Source organism: Armigeres subalbatus, chromosome 1 (genome assembly GCF_024139115.2).
Source record: "Armigeres subalbatus isolate Guangzhou_Male chromosome 1, GZ_Asu_2, whole genome shotgun sequence".
Classification (NCBI taxonomy): domain Eukaryota; kingdom Metazoa; phylum Arthropoda; class Insecta; order Diptera; family Culicidae; genus Armigeres; species Armigeres subalbatus.
This window is the reverse complement of record NC_085139.1, coordinates 293,510,067-293,526,619: the sequence shown is the minus strand read 5'-3', so window position 1 is coordinate 293,526,619 and position 16,553 is coordinate 293,510,067. Positions and strand designations below refer to the sequence as shown.

At 40.8% G+C, this 16,553-nt stretch overlaps 2 protein-coding genes across 5 annotated transcripts in view; one reads left to right on the top strand and one right to left on the bottom strand.

Moving 5' to 3' along the window:
* LOC134207731 (gamma-aminobutyric acid receptor subunit alpha-6) overlaps positions 1-16,553 on the top strand; it is a 642,164-nt gene that overhangs the window by 70,188 nt on the left and 555,423 nt on the right. The window contains exons 2-5 of one of the 2 annotated variants that reach the window (XM_062683580.1): positions 13,963-14,103; positions 14,175-14,668; positions 14,724-14,791; positions 14,855-15,607. In XM_062683580.1, the coding sequence (XP_062539564.1) occupies positions 13,963-14,103; positions 14,175-14,668; positions 14,724-14,791; positions 14,855-15,607 (1,456 nt within the window). The remainder of the gene's footprint in view (positions 1-13,962; positions 14,104-14,174; positions 14,669-14,723; positions 14,792-14,854; positions 15,608-16,553) is intronic. The other variant, XM_062683581.1, reaches the window with a different exon arrangement.
* LOC134207729 (low-density lipoprotein receptor-related protein 4) overlaps positions 1-16,553 on the bottom strand; it is a 374,845-nt gene that overhangs the window by 144,742 nt on the left and 213,550 nt on the right. The window lies entirely within an intron of this gene.

The window sequence follows — 16,553 nt, the reverse complement described above, 5'->3', positions numbered from 1 at the left end:
ATTATTTTGCGGGACATTATCTAGAAATTTGTTGAATGCGGGACGTTTCGCGGGACGCTTTTCAGCGCGGGACAAATAGTGAAAATGCGGGACTGTCCCGCGAAACGCGGGACGTCTGGTCACATTAACTTACCATTATATAAAGAAGCACTAAAACACAGCATAAAACCTATGTAACATTTTGTTCACTTTCACCCACGTAAAAAAAAGCAATTATATTTTGTCCATACACACTCCCGCTTGCTCCAGACTCTACAATGAGATCTAATTCAGAAATGGTGAAAATCCGGCAGGATCGCCAAATGTGAAGCTTATTGTGGGAATAGGCAAGCGGGATTCTGCCGGAAAACTATCACTCCTGTCTACGATGGTTCACCACATGTGTTTTGACTGACGGCAAATTGCCACGATTGCTTTGATTAATATTTTGGTGGCTCTCCGTTATCGTTCATATGAAGCCTACTTCGATACTTTCAAATCAATTGGATATTTCCTTTCCATACTTAAAACACAGTGCCGTTTCACTGCCACACAACCACAAAAGTTCAACTCAATGGACGCAGTGGTTCTACGCCCCAACAAAAAAAACAAAAAAACCGTGACTACTGGTTACGGTGTCTAGTTCTTCATTCCGTTGTTCAGGTGTGGATGGAATTGACACTGGTAAAAAATGTCACTGACCGGCGAATGAGAATCCTTATTTATATGCATTTAAATTAATTGTAAGAATCTTCATCAAATGCAACTTGTTGCAAGCGGATCGGTTTAAAAGTGTCAGATAAGAGTGATTGCTTATAGGCGTTTTTGCATATAAAGTATTTAGGCCATAACATCAGAGCCCATAGTCCGATCCGGCCAATTTCCAATAGGAGACAATGGGAAAAAAATCTCCGTCGAGTTCAATTTGCTGCGATCAAAACGATTATGGATAAGTGCCAGTGCTTCCTGATCGGAGGTGAACTAGCCTTGGGCTAAAAACCTCTTTAATAAAGATTATAATAATAATACTGCTTCCACAGACAAACAGACATAACACATTGAACATTCATTCATGAAATTTATCGTCGTAAACACCCTAACTACATCTGTTGTTTTCAATAAGTTGGGCAAACCACGAACCAGATGGCGGTAGTGAGCAAACGTCAAACTCGAGCGAATTCGATACACGCTCCATGAGTGATCGATTGGCCAACTAATGATTTTTTAAATTGACCAGTAAATCAGTAAAGGATGAGGATTTCACAAGTGTTATGTCTGTTTGTCTGTGCTGCTTCCATTTAAAGATTGTTTTTGAAGCATATAGCTTTCCATTTAGTGTTTACTTCGTTTGCTAAGAGAGGTAGGCACTGTATTTAGAATTTTTAAACAAGTGTAATTTTGTGTCCATATTAAGCTTGATGAAGTCTTCATTACTTATGTTTCTCTGTACCGTGCACCACGAGGCCATCCGAAAGTTTCTCCCTGACAAACCAAAATCGAGCGTGACGCCACGCAAAACCGTTTACAACGTCAAACGCCCGGCACTGCCAGCACTGCCGAACTACGTGGAGCAATAATTCAACTGAGTGTTATTTAAAAATTATTGATTTTTTAGGACTTTGGAGCTAATGGGAAATATTCGGAATGATTTCACAAAGTAAAAATTCCGACTAGAAGGAAAATGGGTTTTGCCCTCTGACAATTACAGGTTGTCCGGTAGTGCTGATTTCTTGCATATGGTTTAAACAAACAATTTTCGAAACGTAATAACATTTTTTGTAGACCTTCCAGCTGCGTACCTTCTTCGGCAAAGTCTTTCGGCATCTTCCAGGCTATATGCTAACGCATTGTGTCACGTGATTCATGATAAATTGAAGCCGCTAAGAGCAAAAATGTAAAAAAATACGTTTTCCCATACTAATCCCCATGCAACTTTAAAATGCGATGCAGCACGCGAGGTCGCAAACAATCGAGCCCATATTTTGCACAGTTGATTGGGTTACCAAAACGATTCAGAAAAACCTTGATCTCATTTGATCGGACGAAGTTTGCGTTTTCCCATACAACTGCGCCCCACTCTAATATATATATGCTGTATATAAGCAAACTAAATGTTACCAATATCTGTATAATATAATCCAAGTGATGCTCTATGATGTTTAGAACTACTAATCCATAACTGGATTGCCCCTAAAGTACATGCAGCGCCACGTAGGTGCTGCTAATGATGCGACGCACCTAACATTTTGCTGTCAGTATATCCGATTTATATGGGGATATAACAAGTCTGATTGCAATCAAATGAGTGAAATCGGACTCACTCACTGAAAATTATCGAGCAGCGATTGAACTTGGTCAAATTTCTGGGCTGCTTCGATCAGCAGAGAGTGAATCGAGAGCGGGCTGAATCCGCTATCAACCGAGTATAGAAAAAAATGAACACGCTTGAAATCAAGTCCTCTCAAATTCATCAAAATGAGAGCGCGTGTGTTGATTCGCATACGACAGTTTAGAAGACGAGTGTGTGTCAAGTGGTGAGAGAATAAAAGCTTTTTGCCGATTCTATCGGGAATCGACCATCACTGGGCACGACACTAGCGTTTTTCGTTGCTCCAAGCTTGGATATGTAGGGGAAGGGGGTCGGTTGTTGATACTCTTTTGTTCTTTGAAAGTTAAGAATTCCGCCCAATTGAACAAAATGGTGATATTTGTATACCAATAGAAGCCTATTATAGGTATAAGCTAATAACGTGCGAAGAAAATTGATTTATTTTATTTCAGATTTTTAAAAAAATAGTTTTGTTGCGTGTTGATTTTATGCCGTTTATATAAAGGTGGTCGGTTGTCGGCACCCAAAAAAAAACATTATACACTGGATTTTGTTTTTACACGATTTACATTTTCTCAATTTTCCACTCATCCTAAATGTTTAACGTATATTAATTGTAATGTGATTTTTCTTTGATTTATTCTGGATTTTTTGAAACATGTTGCGAAGAGATTGGTGGCAAATTGAAGTCACACGATCAAAAATACGAGCGAAAAAAAATCGCGTAAAAACAAAATCCTGTGTAAATGGAAAAATATGAATTGCTGGCGTTATGGCTGAAAATATCAAATTTTATTATGTAAATTGCAATGAAATTAATTACATTTGAATACATTATACATATTTAATTAGGCTTTCAAAGATTGTCATTTTCGTGTTTTCAAGGACCAGCAAGGCAAGAGGGCACCATCGCTGAAGCGACTTAAAATTCAACTGATGGACGCTTAAAGAACATCCAGCGGTTCATTGAGGGTTTCTTGGAGCATGCTACGACATGTGATGTTGAAGTTCGTTTGGATATGATCGATGGTTTATTTGAGACTTTTAGTGAAACTCTCATCAACATCAAATCCCACGACGATTGTACTGAGGAAGGCGGTACGTACGAAATGGAGCGAATAAAGTTTAGCGATCGTTACTACGCCTATAAATCGTTTCTTATTGAACAGTTTAAGGAACGCCGGGACTTATTTATTTATTTATTCAGACTAAGGCCGAAGTGGCCTGTGCGGTATATAAGAGTCTTCTCCATTCAGCTCGGTCCATGGCTGCACTTCGCCAACCACGCAGTCTGCGGAGGGTCCGCAAATCGTCCTCCACCTATCGATCCACATTGCCCGCTGTGCACCTCGCCTTCTTGTTCCCGTCGGATCGTTGTCGAGAACCATTTTCACCGGATCCGATTTTCGCGGTGTGAACGATCAATGGTTCTCCTAACAGCTGATGCAACTCTTGGTTCATTCGCCTCCTCCACGTACCGTCTGCCATCTGCACCCCACCATAGATGGTACGCAGCACTTTCCTTTCGAAAACTCCGAGTGCGCGTTGGTCCTCCACGAGCATCGTCCAGGTCTCCTGTCCGTAGAGGACTACCGGTCTAATGAGCGTTTTGTAGATTGTCAGTTTGGTACGGCGGCGAACTCTATTCGATCGGAGCGTCTTGCGGAGTCCAAAGTATGTACGATTTCCAGCCACTATGCGTCTCCAAATTTCTCTGCTCTCCGAAGTTCTCTCATTTTCGGCAGTCACCAGTGAGCCCAAGCACACAATATCTTCTACCACCTCGATTTCGTCACCACCGATGCCAACTCGCGGTGTGTGGCTCACATTGTCTTCTCTTGAACCTCTTCCTATCATGTACTTCGTCTTCGACGTGTTGATAACTAGTCCGATCCGCTTGGCTTCCCTCTTCAGTCTGATCTCCATCTTCTCAAAGTTACGTGCCATAATATCTATGTCATCGGCGAAGCCAAATAGCTGGACGGACTTATTGAAAATTGTACCACTCGTGTTAATCCCTGCTCTTCGTATTACCCCTTCCAAAGCGATGTTGAATAGCAGACACGAAAGACCATCACCTTGCCGTAACCCTCTGCGGGTTTCGAAGGGACTCGAGAATGCCCCTGAAACTCGAACTGCACACATTACCCGATCCATCGTCGCTTTGATCAACCGAGTCAGTTTATCCGGAAAACCGTGTTCGTGCATTAGCTGCCATAGCTGGTCCCGATCGATTGTATCATATGCGGCTTTGAAGTCGATAAATAGATGATGTGTAGGCACCTTGTATTTGTGGTATTTCTGCAATACCTGACGTACGGCGAACACCTGGTAATACACCCCATAAATCCCGCCTGGTACTGCCCCATGAACTCTCTTGCAATTGGTGTTAGTCGGCGGCATAAAATTTGGGAGAGTACCATGTAGGCGGCGTTCAACAATGTGATTGCGCGGTAGTTCCAGCTTATCGCTCTTTTTGTAGATGGGACACATGACACCTTCCATCCACTCCTGCGGCAAAACTTCCTGCTCCCAAATCTTGGTAATGACCCAGTGCAGCGCTCTAGCCAGTGCCTCACCACCGTGTTTAAACCGCTCTCCCGGTAGTTGGTCAACCCCAGGAACTTTGATGTTCTTCAGCCGGCCAATCTCCTCCTGAATTTCCTGGAGATCCTGAGGCGGTAGAATTATGTCCTGCGCGCGTTCCCCCCCATACCGCCATCTTCGTCTGCTACATCGCCATTCAGGTGCTCTTCGCAGTGCTGCCGCCACCTTTGGATCACCTCGCGCTCGTTTGTAAGAAGGTTCCTGTTTATGTCCTTACACATATCAGGCTGTGGCACGTGGCCGTTACGTGAACGGTTCAACTTCTCATAGAACTTTCGTGTGTTATTAGCGCGGTACAGTTGCTCCGTCTCTTCACGGTCTCGATCTTCCTGCTGACGCTTTTTCCTCCGGAAAATCGAGTTTTGTCTGTTCCGCACCTGTTTATATAGTGCCTCGTTCGCCCTCGTGCGGTGTTGCAGCAATCTCGCCCATGCTGCATTCTTCTCTTCCACTAACTTCTCACATTCGCCGTCATACCAGTCGTTTCTCTGATTTGGAGTCACCGTGCCTAGTGCAGCGGTTGCGGTGCTTCAAATGGCGGATCGAATATCTCTCCAGCCATCTTCAAGAGACGCTGCGCCTAGCTGCAGGCAGAGAAAACTATTGTAAATACAATAATATTTGATGTAAAATCAAAAGAATTTCAATTTGTTTTGGCGGTAACAAGAAAAAGTATTTGTTTTTAAAATCTGACAAAAAATCATATTGTTGAAAATTAAAGACAATCTGTTTGAATTTAATGGAGTATTTGTTGGTGTGAATCTTCGCTCCAGCGGTTACGCGGTAACGTACGGTTATTCAATAAAAATAATGGTTAATTTAAAAAGAGATTGCTTTTTATTTCAATTCGCTCTATTATAGAAAATACAATCCGAATATTGTTGTTTTAATTAACTTTTATTATATTTATATGTCTAAATTTTATTGAAATGAAAATAGTTATAATTTTTTTTTTTCAAATTCGTGTTCACAGTGACTGCGAGACTTTAGCAATTTTGGACGTTTTTTTATTAGCATACAATTTTACTTACATGATTATGATTCATGGATTCCAAAGGTTATCTCGTTTGGTCATGAATTGTTCAACCACCGATGCAAACGACTTTATATTGCCTTGCAGGTAAAAATTACCATTCACCACTGAAGTTTATAGTTGTGGTAAATCTATTGCATTAGCATTAGCATTAGCATTTAGCAGTTCGCACAAATTCGTAGGTGGTACAAGCCAAGACTATTGTATGAGAGTAGCATTACTTTCATCCGTTACCACAGATATTGATTTGGGACTAATCACTAACTCTTAGATGGAAGCAATGTACTCTCCAATAGTCGAGATCTGTCCTGGCCACGTCCTTGCGAATGCTGAGGAAGGGAAGGATGGTTTGTTGGACACCTACTTAAGAAAGATGCAGAGAACTCTACGACCTCTCATAGGTGCCACGGGAGGTTTTGGGATTGTGTGGAAGGTTATAACAGTAGGAATCGTTTTTGGTATAACGTGAAACACAGAAAGAACTAAGATAGAAATACAAAGTAGGAAAGGGACGAGCCTGGAATTGAACCCACGACCTCCTGCTTATAAGGCAGAAGCGGTAGTCACTAGACCACCGAGCTCGTCCAGTTGTGGTAAATCTACTGCAGCATGAAAAATAAAACTGGAAAGACGTCGATTCCATTGCACCAGCAGCATTGATACTACCGCTCTCCTTTATGTTGCGTACATATGACTGACGAGATAGAGCTTCCGCTTCCTTCGCCAGAGTACATTGGTCCACCAGCAAACGAAAATGTGCATCTAACCAAGGATCGTATTTCATTTGTTGAAGGTGATTTGCTACATGATTGGTTGTCCTTAAATTCATTCCAATAAGCTGTACCTGGCATAGATGGGAATTATCATAATAAATAAACCTTTTAGCGTTTGTCAAAAGCTATAACTATTAGTAAAAGCAACTAAAATCAGTTTCATCAATAGACGAAAAACTTATTTATCTACGCTTTTATCTTAATCTGTACCTACTTACGTTTGAAGTCATAGCCAATGCCAATAGGATAATCGTATATAGACTGCGGAAGTTGGCCAATTGATACGATAGCAGATACGATAGCTCCCCTTGCACTAGTATGCGCCAATTAGTATCTAAATGCAATCGGAATCTGATGTACCAGCAGGCCACCGTCCAGAATGTACGCAGTCATTGTATCATTATATATTCTGTAATAAAAGAAAAAATAATCTTGTATTTCTTGTTTTGTAGAATCAAAAAATGGTGAGACTTCTGAGAAACTGGAAACTGGAATTTGCCGTAGCGAATATAGAATGTAACGATGGGAAAAATTGATGATTGGAAACTGTGTACCCTAATAGTCACTACAGTAACCAATTAACTTACCTGAATTTTTATTGAGGAGCCAACTAAATTTTATTTAATATTTACAATCACATTACTTTACTTCCTTTCTTTTGGGAATATGTAGCAGACAATTTGATGACAGTTAGGGTAAGACGGTATAATGCGCCCCACCTGGCCAAAACGCCCCACTTTGATTTCTAGAAAACTATAACTAACTAAGGGTCAAAATCAGTTGGTACCTATAAATATTTGTAAAACCATCAGCCTATATAAATATGGGAGTATTTTTGTATTACGAAATAAAATTAATAGAAAAATATAAAAAGTTACAGTTTTGATGTAACTTTCGATGTTTTTTGCTCAACATTCTGGAGCGATGCTAGCATAGTGTCTGCAAAACTTGCACTGAAACACTCAGTTGGGCAATCAAATAACTTTTCTCAGTGGTTGATATGATATAAAATTGCTTCCATCTTAAAAAATGTAACGTTTTTCGAAAATATGTTTCATTGGTCAAAACGCCCCAGTGTAGGCAGGACGATATGCCCTTACTAACTGGACACAAGCGCGGCGAGCTTGCAGCAGTTGCTACAAAATTATATGGAAACTATTGAAATGTAATTCCAACCTGCTTAAATTGACTTACGTCGGTTTTTTTTTATGTCAAGCACATAAGGATTTGTAACCTTTTTATTATGGGATTGATAAAATACTAATGAAGGGCTATGAAACGTCTTTGGTTAAGGTGGGGCGTATTGCCCAGGCACTTTTTGAAATCCATTTTTTCACGACTTTTCAAAAAAGCTTTATTACGTGTTATCTGTAATATTTTTATAAGACTACTCACGGGCAATACATTTGCGACTTCCTGGACTACCAAATAACACAAAGTTTGCATAAATTGCGTTGAAAAGTAAAAAGTTATCAAGGAGTTGCCTTAGGGGGGGCATATTATACCGTCTTACCCTAAATGTTTTTCTTTTGCTGGCGCTACTCTAAGTTATATATTATCAATTCAGTAAATCCGAACTATAGCCGCTAACAAAGTTGGATTTTTCTCACAATTCGTACGTTAAACCTAACTTCGGAAGTGGTGCGCTGTTTTCATTTGGTGATGTGCTATACAGCGCACTACTTCCGAAATTAGGTTTAACGTATGGATTGTAAGAAAAATCCAATTTCAATAGCGGCTATAATTCGATTTTCTACTGAATTTATAATACCGTTACACGTGGTTCATGTACAGAATCAGCATGAGTAACAACACTTTAAAACAAAAAGAAGCTTTTTTGAAATAAAAAGAAATCTTATTATTTCAACAATAATATTATTGTATAATGGATTATTGAAACAATCATAATTTTATATTAAAATAATATGAACTAATATTGCAAAATCAATCAAAAAAGACGTGAATTCAAACATTTTTGTCATTTAAATACAACAAACAATATTATAGATTCAATTCAAAGCAATTTCTGTCCGTGTACTCTTCCGTTGGGAGTGCCACTTCCAGCTGCTGCGCGTATTCTTAATTTAGTCTACCGTCTTTTAGCCACCCAATGTTGAGCCGCGGCGTCCGACTTCGACGCGTGTTGTACACCGTGGAGAGTTTGAGCGCAGGCATACTGCAACGAGGTAGTGGTCGGATTCAATATTCGCACTGCGGTAGGTGCGGACGTTCGTGATGTCGGAGAAGAATTTACCGTCGATTAGAACGTGGTGGATTTGGTTTTCCGTTTCTTGGTTAGGTGATCTCCATGTGGCCTTGTGGATATTTTTGCGGGGAAAGAAGGTGCTTCGGACTACCATTCCGCGGGAGGCTGCGAAGTTTATGCATCGTTGGCCGTTGTCATTCGATACGGTGTGCAGACTATCCGGTCCGATGACCGGTCTGTACATTTCCTCCCTTCCTACCTGTGCTTTCATGTCACCGATGACGATTTTGACGTCCCGCAGTGGGCATCCATCGTATGTCTGCTCCAGTTGTGCGTAGAACGCTTCTAGATATTGTCCACTTTTTTGCTTAGCACTTCAACCATGCCAGATAATTGTTGCAACTGTGTAGTAAGGCTGTTAGTATCCGTCGATTCGGAAGGACTTAAGTCAGCAACATAAGCGCGGATGCTTCTACTGTCCAACGCAACATGTTCCTGCATGGGGAGCAGATAAACAATACTTTCCCTTGAGCAAATATGTCCTTACATGCTCATAGGTTTATTCCACAGCATTGCTGGCTAATGTGGAAGTACGCCTCACAGAAACCGCAGCGTACTGGTTCCAGATCGTAAGGTAATGGATAGTAGACCGACCCAGGAAACAAAAAAATCCACAGGGATTCGATCAATAAATCCAAAATTACGCAATCCAGCTCCTAATAAATCAGCCGAAAGCTAAGTAAAAGTTCATTTAATCATCGTACAATGTTCTGTGAAATTGTTCTGTAACATACCAACTGCCCTTTTTGCAATTCTGAGCTCAATCGAGCAATCAGAACCAATTTCCAGATCGAATGAGTGACGGAGGTGTATTTTCCTATATATTTTGGCTGAAATCCCAGCAACAAGCGATTGAGCTGAAATTTTGAGAGATTGATTTTCACACCAAAAGACACAATCCTGGGGGTGCCCCGTAAAGTTCTGCAACATTATTTTCTCCCCATACTAAGCTGGACCAGTCTAACAATTGAATGTCTAATAATTGAATGCATGTTGAACTTTGAGTACTGAAAAAAAAAATCTCACAAGACCAATTTTTTTTGCAGCTGTAGATCTTAAGTCCCGAGCTATCCTACTATTCTACGACGTTTTTTTAACTTTATTTCTGTGATTTTTCATTTTACATAAAAGTTTATCACATTATTTTACGGTGTCTGTTGACCTCTCAGGAGATGTAATGGGTACAATTGAATGCATATTGAAGTTTTGAGCTCCAAAAATAGCTTCAAACTAGCTGTAAATCTTGTGATGCACTTATCTATATCTATATACATAAAAATTGATTTCTGTCTCTCGGAAACTACTGAACCAATCGGCGTGAAAATTTGTATGCAGAGGTTTTTGGGGACGGGGGAGGTTCTTAAGATGGTTCGAGACCCCTCCCTGCTTTGGAAAGGGGGGCTCCCATTCAAATGAAACACCAATTTTTTCATAACTCGAGATATAATCAGAGAATAAATCATTTTATGCGAAACGAAGTCAGTCGGCTAGAATCTACATAAAAATGAATTTCTGGCTGTTTGAACATTATAGACTCAGAAACTACTGAACCGATCGGGTTAAAAATTTATATGCACAGGTTTTTCGGGCCGGGAAAGCTTCTTAAGATGGTTCTAGACCCTTCCCCACTTTGGTAAGGAGGGCTCCCATATAAATGAAACACTAATTTCTTCATAACACGAGAATTAATCAAACAAATGGAATTAACTCTGGCATGCGGAAGTTTTGGAGAAGAAGATATGTTCCTGTGGTGGTTTGAAATCCCTTCCCCTTCTGGAAAGGGGGGCTCCCATACAAATGAAACTAAAATTTCTGCATAACTCGAGAACTAATCGAAGAATAAATTAATTTTGGTGGAACGAAGTTCGTCGGGTCTGCTACTATTAGACAAAGAATCACAAAAATGAATTTTTGTCTGTCTGACCCTTATATAGACTCCAAATCTACGATGCTGGGTCATTAGGTCGAAGGCCATTAGGCCGAATGGTCATTGGGCCGAACGGTCATTAGGCCGAACGGTCATTAGGCCGAATGGCCATCAGGCCGAATGGCCATCAGGCCGAATGGGAACTGTGGAGTGAGAATTGAGTAGTGCGAAGTGAGGAAAAAGTAGAACGGTAGAAAAAAAAAAGAAAAAGGAGAAGAAGGAAGAAGGAAGGAATGAAGAATGAAGAAGAAGGAAGAAGGAAAAAGAAAGAAGGAAGAAGGAAGAAGGAAGAAGGAAGAAAGAAGAAATAAGGAAGAAGGAAGAAGCAAGAAGGAAGAAGGAAGAAGGAAGAAGGAAGAAGGAAGAAGGAAGAAAGAAGAAGGAAGGAAAAAGACGGAAAAAAGAAGAAGGAAGAAGAAAGATGGAAGAAGGAAGGAGGAAGAAAGCAGAAAAAAGAAAGAAGAAAGAAGAAGAAAGAAGGTAGAAGGAAGAGGGAAGAAGAAAGAAGGAAGAAGGAAGAAGGAAAAAGGAAGAAGGAAGAAGAAAGAAAAAAGAAGGAAGAAAAAATAATGAAAAAGGAAGAAATAAGAGGGAAGGAAAAAGACGGTAAAAAGAAGAAGGAAGCAAGAACAAGTAAAAAGGAAGAAGAAAGAAGGAAAAAGAAGAAGAAAGAAGGAAAAGGAAGACGGAAGATGGAAGTAGGAAAAAGGAAGAAGAAAGAAAGAATAATGAAGAATAAAGAAGGAAGAATAAAGAAGGAAGAATAAAGAAGGAAGAATAAAGAAGGAAGAATAAAGAAGGAAGAAGGAAGTAGGAAGAAGGAAAAAAGAGGAAAGAAGAAGGTAGAAGGAACAGGGAAGAAGAAAGAAGAAAGAAAGAAAAAGGAAGAAGGAAAAAGAATAAGGTAGAAGGAAAATGGAAGAAGAAAGAATGAAGAAGGAAGAAAGAAGAGGGAAAAAAGAAATACGGAAGAAAGAAGAAGGAAGAAGAATGAAGGAAAAAGAAAGAAGAAAGAAGGCAAAAGGAAGAAGGAAGAAGGAAAGAAGAAGAAGGAAAAAGAAAAGATGGAAAAAGAAAGAAGTAAGAAGGAAGAAGAGAGAAGTAAGAGGGAAGAAGAAAGGAGAAGGGAAAAGGAAGAAGGAAGAAGGAAGAAGAAAAAAGGAAGAAGGGAGGAAGAAGAAAGAAGAAGGAAAAAGAGAGAAAGGAGAAGAAAGAAGGAAGAAGAAAAAAGGAAGAAGGAAGAAGAAAGATGGAAGAAGGAAGAAGAAAGATGGAAGAAGAGAGAAGGAAGAGGGAAGAAGAAGGAAGGAAAAAGAAGAAAGAAGGAAGACGGAAGACGGGAGAAAGAAGGAAGAAAGAAGAAGGAAGAAAGAAGAAAAAAGGACGAAGGAAGAAGGGAAAAGGAAGATGGGAAAAGGAAGAAGGAAGAAGGATTAAGGTAGAAGGAAGAAGGAAGAAAGAAGAATAAAGAATAAGGAAGGAAAAAGGAAGAAGATTGAGGGAAGGAGAAAGTAGGAAAAAGGAAGGAGGAAGAAAGAAGAAGGAAGAAAGAAGAAGGAAGAAGATAGATATACGAAGGAAGATGAAAGAAGGAAGAAAAGAATTTTTCATTTTAACTTTTGCTTCTTTGCTCATTCGGCCTAATGGCCATTCGGCCTAATGACCGTTCGGCCTAATGACCATTCGGCCTAATGACCTTCAGCCAAATGGCCTTCGGCCTAATGGCCTGACACCAAATCTACTGACCCCATCGGCGTAAAAATTAGTATGCATGGGTTTTTCGAGCTGGGGAAGGTTCTTAAAATGGTAGGAGACCCCTCTTCGCTATGAAAGGGGGGGTCTCATACAAATGAAACACAAATTTCTGCATAACTCGAGCACTAATCAAGCAAGTGGTCCTTCGAGACTCCTCCCCCATCTCGAAGTTCGATTTATCTACCGTCCCATAAATAAATTGCGAATACAAAAAAATCTGAAATTGTACTAACCAAATTTTTGTCGGGTCTGCTAGTAAAGAATAAAAAAACTGTAGATCTCGTGTCCTGAACTTAAGGGCAGTTTGGATGACCCAGAATATCTCAAAACATTTTTACGATATTCTTTGGCCTCCCACAATGTTTAACGGGGTACTGAAATCTCAAAACTATTTTACGATTTCTGTTGTCCTTCTAGTATGAATAATGGATATGATTGAATGCATATTGAAGCTTTGAAATCTGAAAAACGATTTTTTTTTTGCAGCTGCAGATCCCGAACTCAAGGACAGTTTTGGATGACCTAGAATATCCCAAAACTATTTTACGTTGTCTGTTGACCTTCCAGGAGTTGTAATGGATATAATTGAATGCATATTGAAGCTTGGAATACTGAAGCTGATGTGCAGATGTAGATGTAGACCTTTTATAAGATGTAATCAACACTATTGAATACTAAAATAAATTTTAAGTAACGAATAAAAGCTTGTTTGCAGCTGTAGATTTCATTTTCTGAACTCAAGGATAGTTTGTATGGCCTAGGACGTCCAAGGAAGATTGAAAATAGGTGATTGTCTATCACGATAACTCGACGGATACATTTAAATAAAAATATTATTTTGAATCAGTATAATCCCCTGTCAATATACCTAATATTTTCTTTTTCCTAACTTCACCGTATTCATGACGTTCTAGGCCTTGATCACCCATGTCTGATATTTCTCCCTGATATGGGATAATAATATAGCAATAGCAATTTTGCTGCAGACATTGTTCACTTTTATTCATCATGTGATTTTATACACCCATGTTTCTATTGGGATCATATATAACCCGGGTTGAGGAATTTCAAAAAAATAATATGCAGAGCAATATTAAATCGATTAAATCCTGCTCTGCTTCAAAAGTGTCAGATGATGTGATCCCTTTTGTTTATTCCCTTTTTAAACTCAATAGTGTATATTATTTATATTTCTGGCAGGTTTACACATCTACTACAATTTAAAAAAAAAAATCGAATGAATCAATGCATTATTTTTACGCATCTTTTATCTCATACTTCAACTCCCAATAGATTAATCACGTTCGTCTCCTGCTACTCGGTGAAATCCGGCCACGTGCAGCAGCATAACACCCTTGAGAATGGTCTGCTGATTGCAGCCAACGTTTCCATCGGCCATCTGCGGAAGCACAAATATTTCTATTATATTCCACGGTAATTAAACCTCGCCAGGTGGAAAATAATGCATTTCTACGATTTCTTTGCGCTTCTGTTTTCCGTTCCAGAATCAATAATGCACCGCACAACCGCAAACAACGCAACTCTTCCACGTACTCCAAGACTGACTTTGACGTCGACAAACGCGAAACCGGTCGACCTTTGCCCCTTGAGCTCCGTCGTCTTCGTCACATCCCCATAGAACGCAAATCGCAGGAGCAACAACCTCCTCCTCCTCCACCGCAAGTGCAGCACTCTCAAGAGCAAAAATTCCAACGCTACTACATCTACAACACGGCCCCCCGAAGACGCAACTTCCCTTCGTCGGCACAAATCGATGGCTTCATGGCCGATAAGAATCAACTCTTCAAAACTGGAACACGACCTTCGGCGCGACTGTCATCCAATGGATCGTCGTCTGACGACCGCTACGAAGACGCCATGTTGCGGAAGGTCAGGAAGCGCTCCGCTGCCGACGACATGCTCAGCAAGAACATTACGCTTATTTTGGAGAATCTTTTGAAGAGTTACGAAAACTCGCAGATGCCCACTCACGGTCAAGGTAATAAACAATTCATAATAAGCAGTAGCAATCATTAATTATTTGTGAGTTTTAGGTATTCCAACGATTGTTAAAACTAATATTCTCATTCGAAGTATGGGGCCGATGTCAGAACTGGAGATGGTAAGCGTAATCCAAGCAAGCCACTTTTTTTAAGAATTTGAATTTTTTATTCTTTTATTCCAGGACTACTCGATGGACTGTTACTTCCGTCAATATTGGCGCGACAAACGACTCAGCTTTCACGGCCCCATCAAGAGTCTATCGTTGAGCATAAAAATGCTGGAACGCATCTGGCGGCCCGATACCTACTTCTACAATGGAAAGCACTCGCACGTCCACACAATAACCGTACCGAACAAACTGCTACGACTGAGCCAAGACGGTGAAATACTGTACTCCATGCGTCTGACCATCAAAGCGTCCTGTCTGATGCAGCTGCGCAGCTTTCCCATGGATCGACAGTCCTGTCCGCTGGTTCTCGGCAGCTATGCCTACTCCCGTCAGCAGCTAATTTACCAGTGGCAAAACGACGAATCGGTCAATTTTGTACCAGGAATGACCCTGTCGCAGTTCGACCTGATGAGTTTCCACCAGAAGAATTACACCTTCGCCCGGCGAGAAGGCGAGTTTTCCGTGCTGCACGTGTCGTTCAATCTGCAACGACACACCGGATACTTCCTGATTCAGGTGTACGTTCCGTGTATTCTGATTGTGGTGCTGTCGTGGGTGTCGTTCTGGATCCACCGAGAGGCAACCAGCGATCGAGTGGGATTGGGTATTACGACCGTGCTGACCCTGTCGACGATCAGTCTGGACTCGAGGACGGATCTACCCAAGGTGCGGTACGCCACTGCGCTGGATTGGTTCCTGTTGATGAGTTTCTTTTACTGCATTGCCACGTTACTTGAGTTCGCCGGTGTGCATTACTTTACAAAGGTAAGTGCGATCACGATGGAAGTCATAAATGGACAATTTTGCACTCACCTCACGTTTTTTGATGGCACAGATCCGAAGTGCTTCTCCACACGTGATCCGACAACAAATTGTTTTATCGTTTGCCCAGTTTGCATCTCAGTCCACTTCAAGAAACGATACATTTTCTTTTGTATTGTGTTCTTCGTTCAGATACGAATGGAACTAGCTGAAGAAGTTCACAGCCGCTGAAAGATCCCAGCAAGACGTAACAATGATATACGTCATTCTCCCGATTAACTATCTATCAGAAAGGTCTTCGGATTTTTACTCCACAAGTCCGTTTTAAGGATAGGATGAAAGGATACACAACTTCTCAATGGGTCTATCCAAAGTTCCTGTTGCTGTCCTTACTGTAGCAACTCTTACCACACCGTCTTGTCCCGGATGTACCTTTACTATTCTTCCCATTTTCCACCTGATTGCTGGCACGTTATCTTCACGTATGACGGCCTATTGATATTGGGACTGCTGGACGCCAACGCTTCGTTCTGCCTTGTAATTGTCACAAGTGTACTCTCCGCCATCTTTTCCAGAACTCCTGCATTTTTTTGTGTCACCTGAGTCTGGGAAAGCCTTCTGGGCTTCTGAACGGAATTCTTTTCTGCTTCTGGACAGGGGTAACGAACACAATTCTTTTGAAATTCCAAACAGAATCCTTCTGGGATTCCGTACGCAATCCTGGGACTTATGAGGAAAGTCCTGAAGGGATTTTGTTCGAAGAGCGGGAGGAATCGGTTCGAAACCCCAGAAGCCGTCAGCCACCCCAAATAATAAGTTTCGTTTAGTAGACCAAAAGATCTCCGCTCTTAAACCCAAAAGAAGTTCGTTCCGTTCTTTGGGTTTCCGAACTTCTGAGCGAAATATTTTTGGGTTGCCGAACGGATTTCTTTTGGGGCCTTGAGTCAAA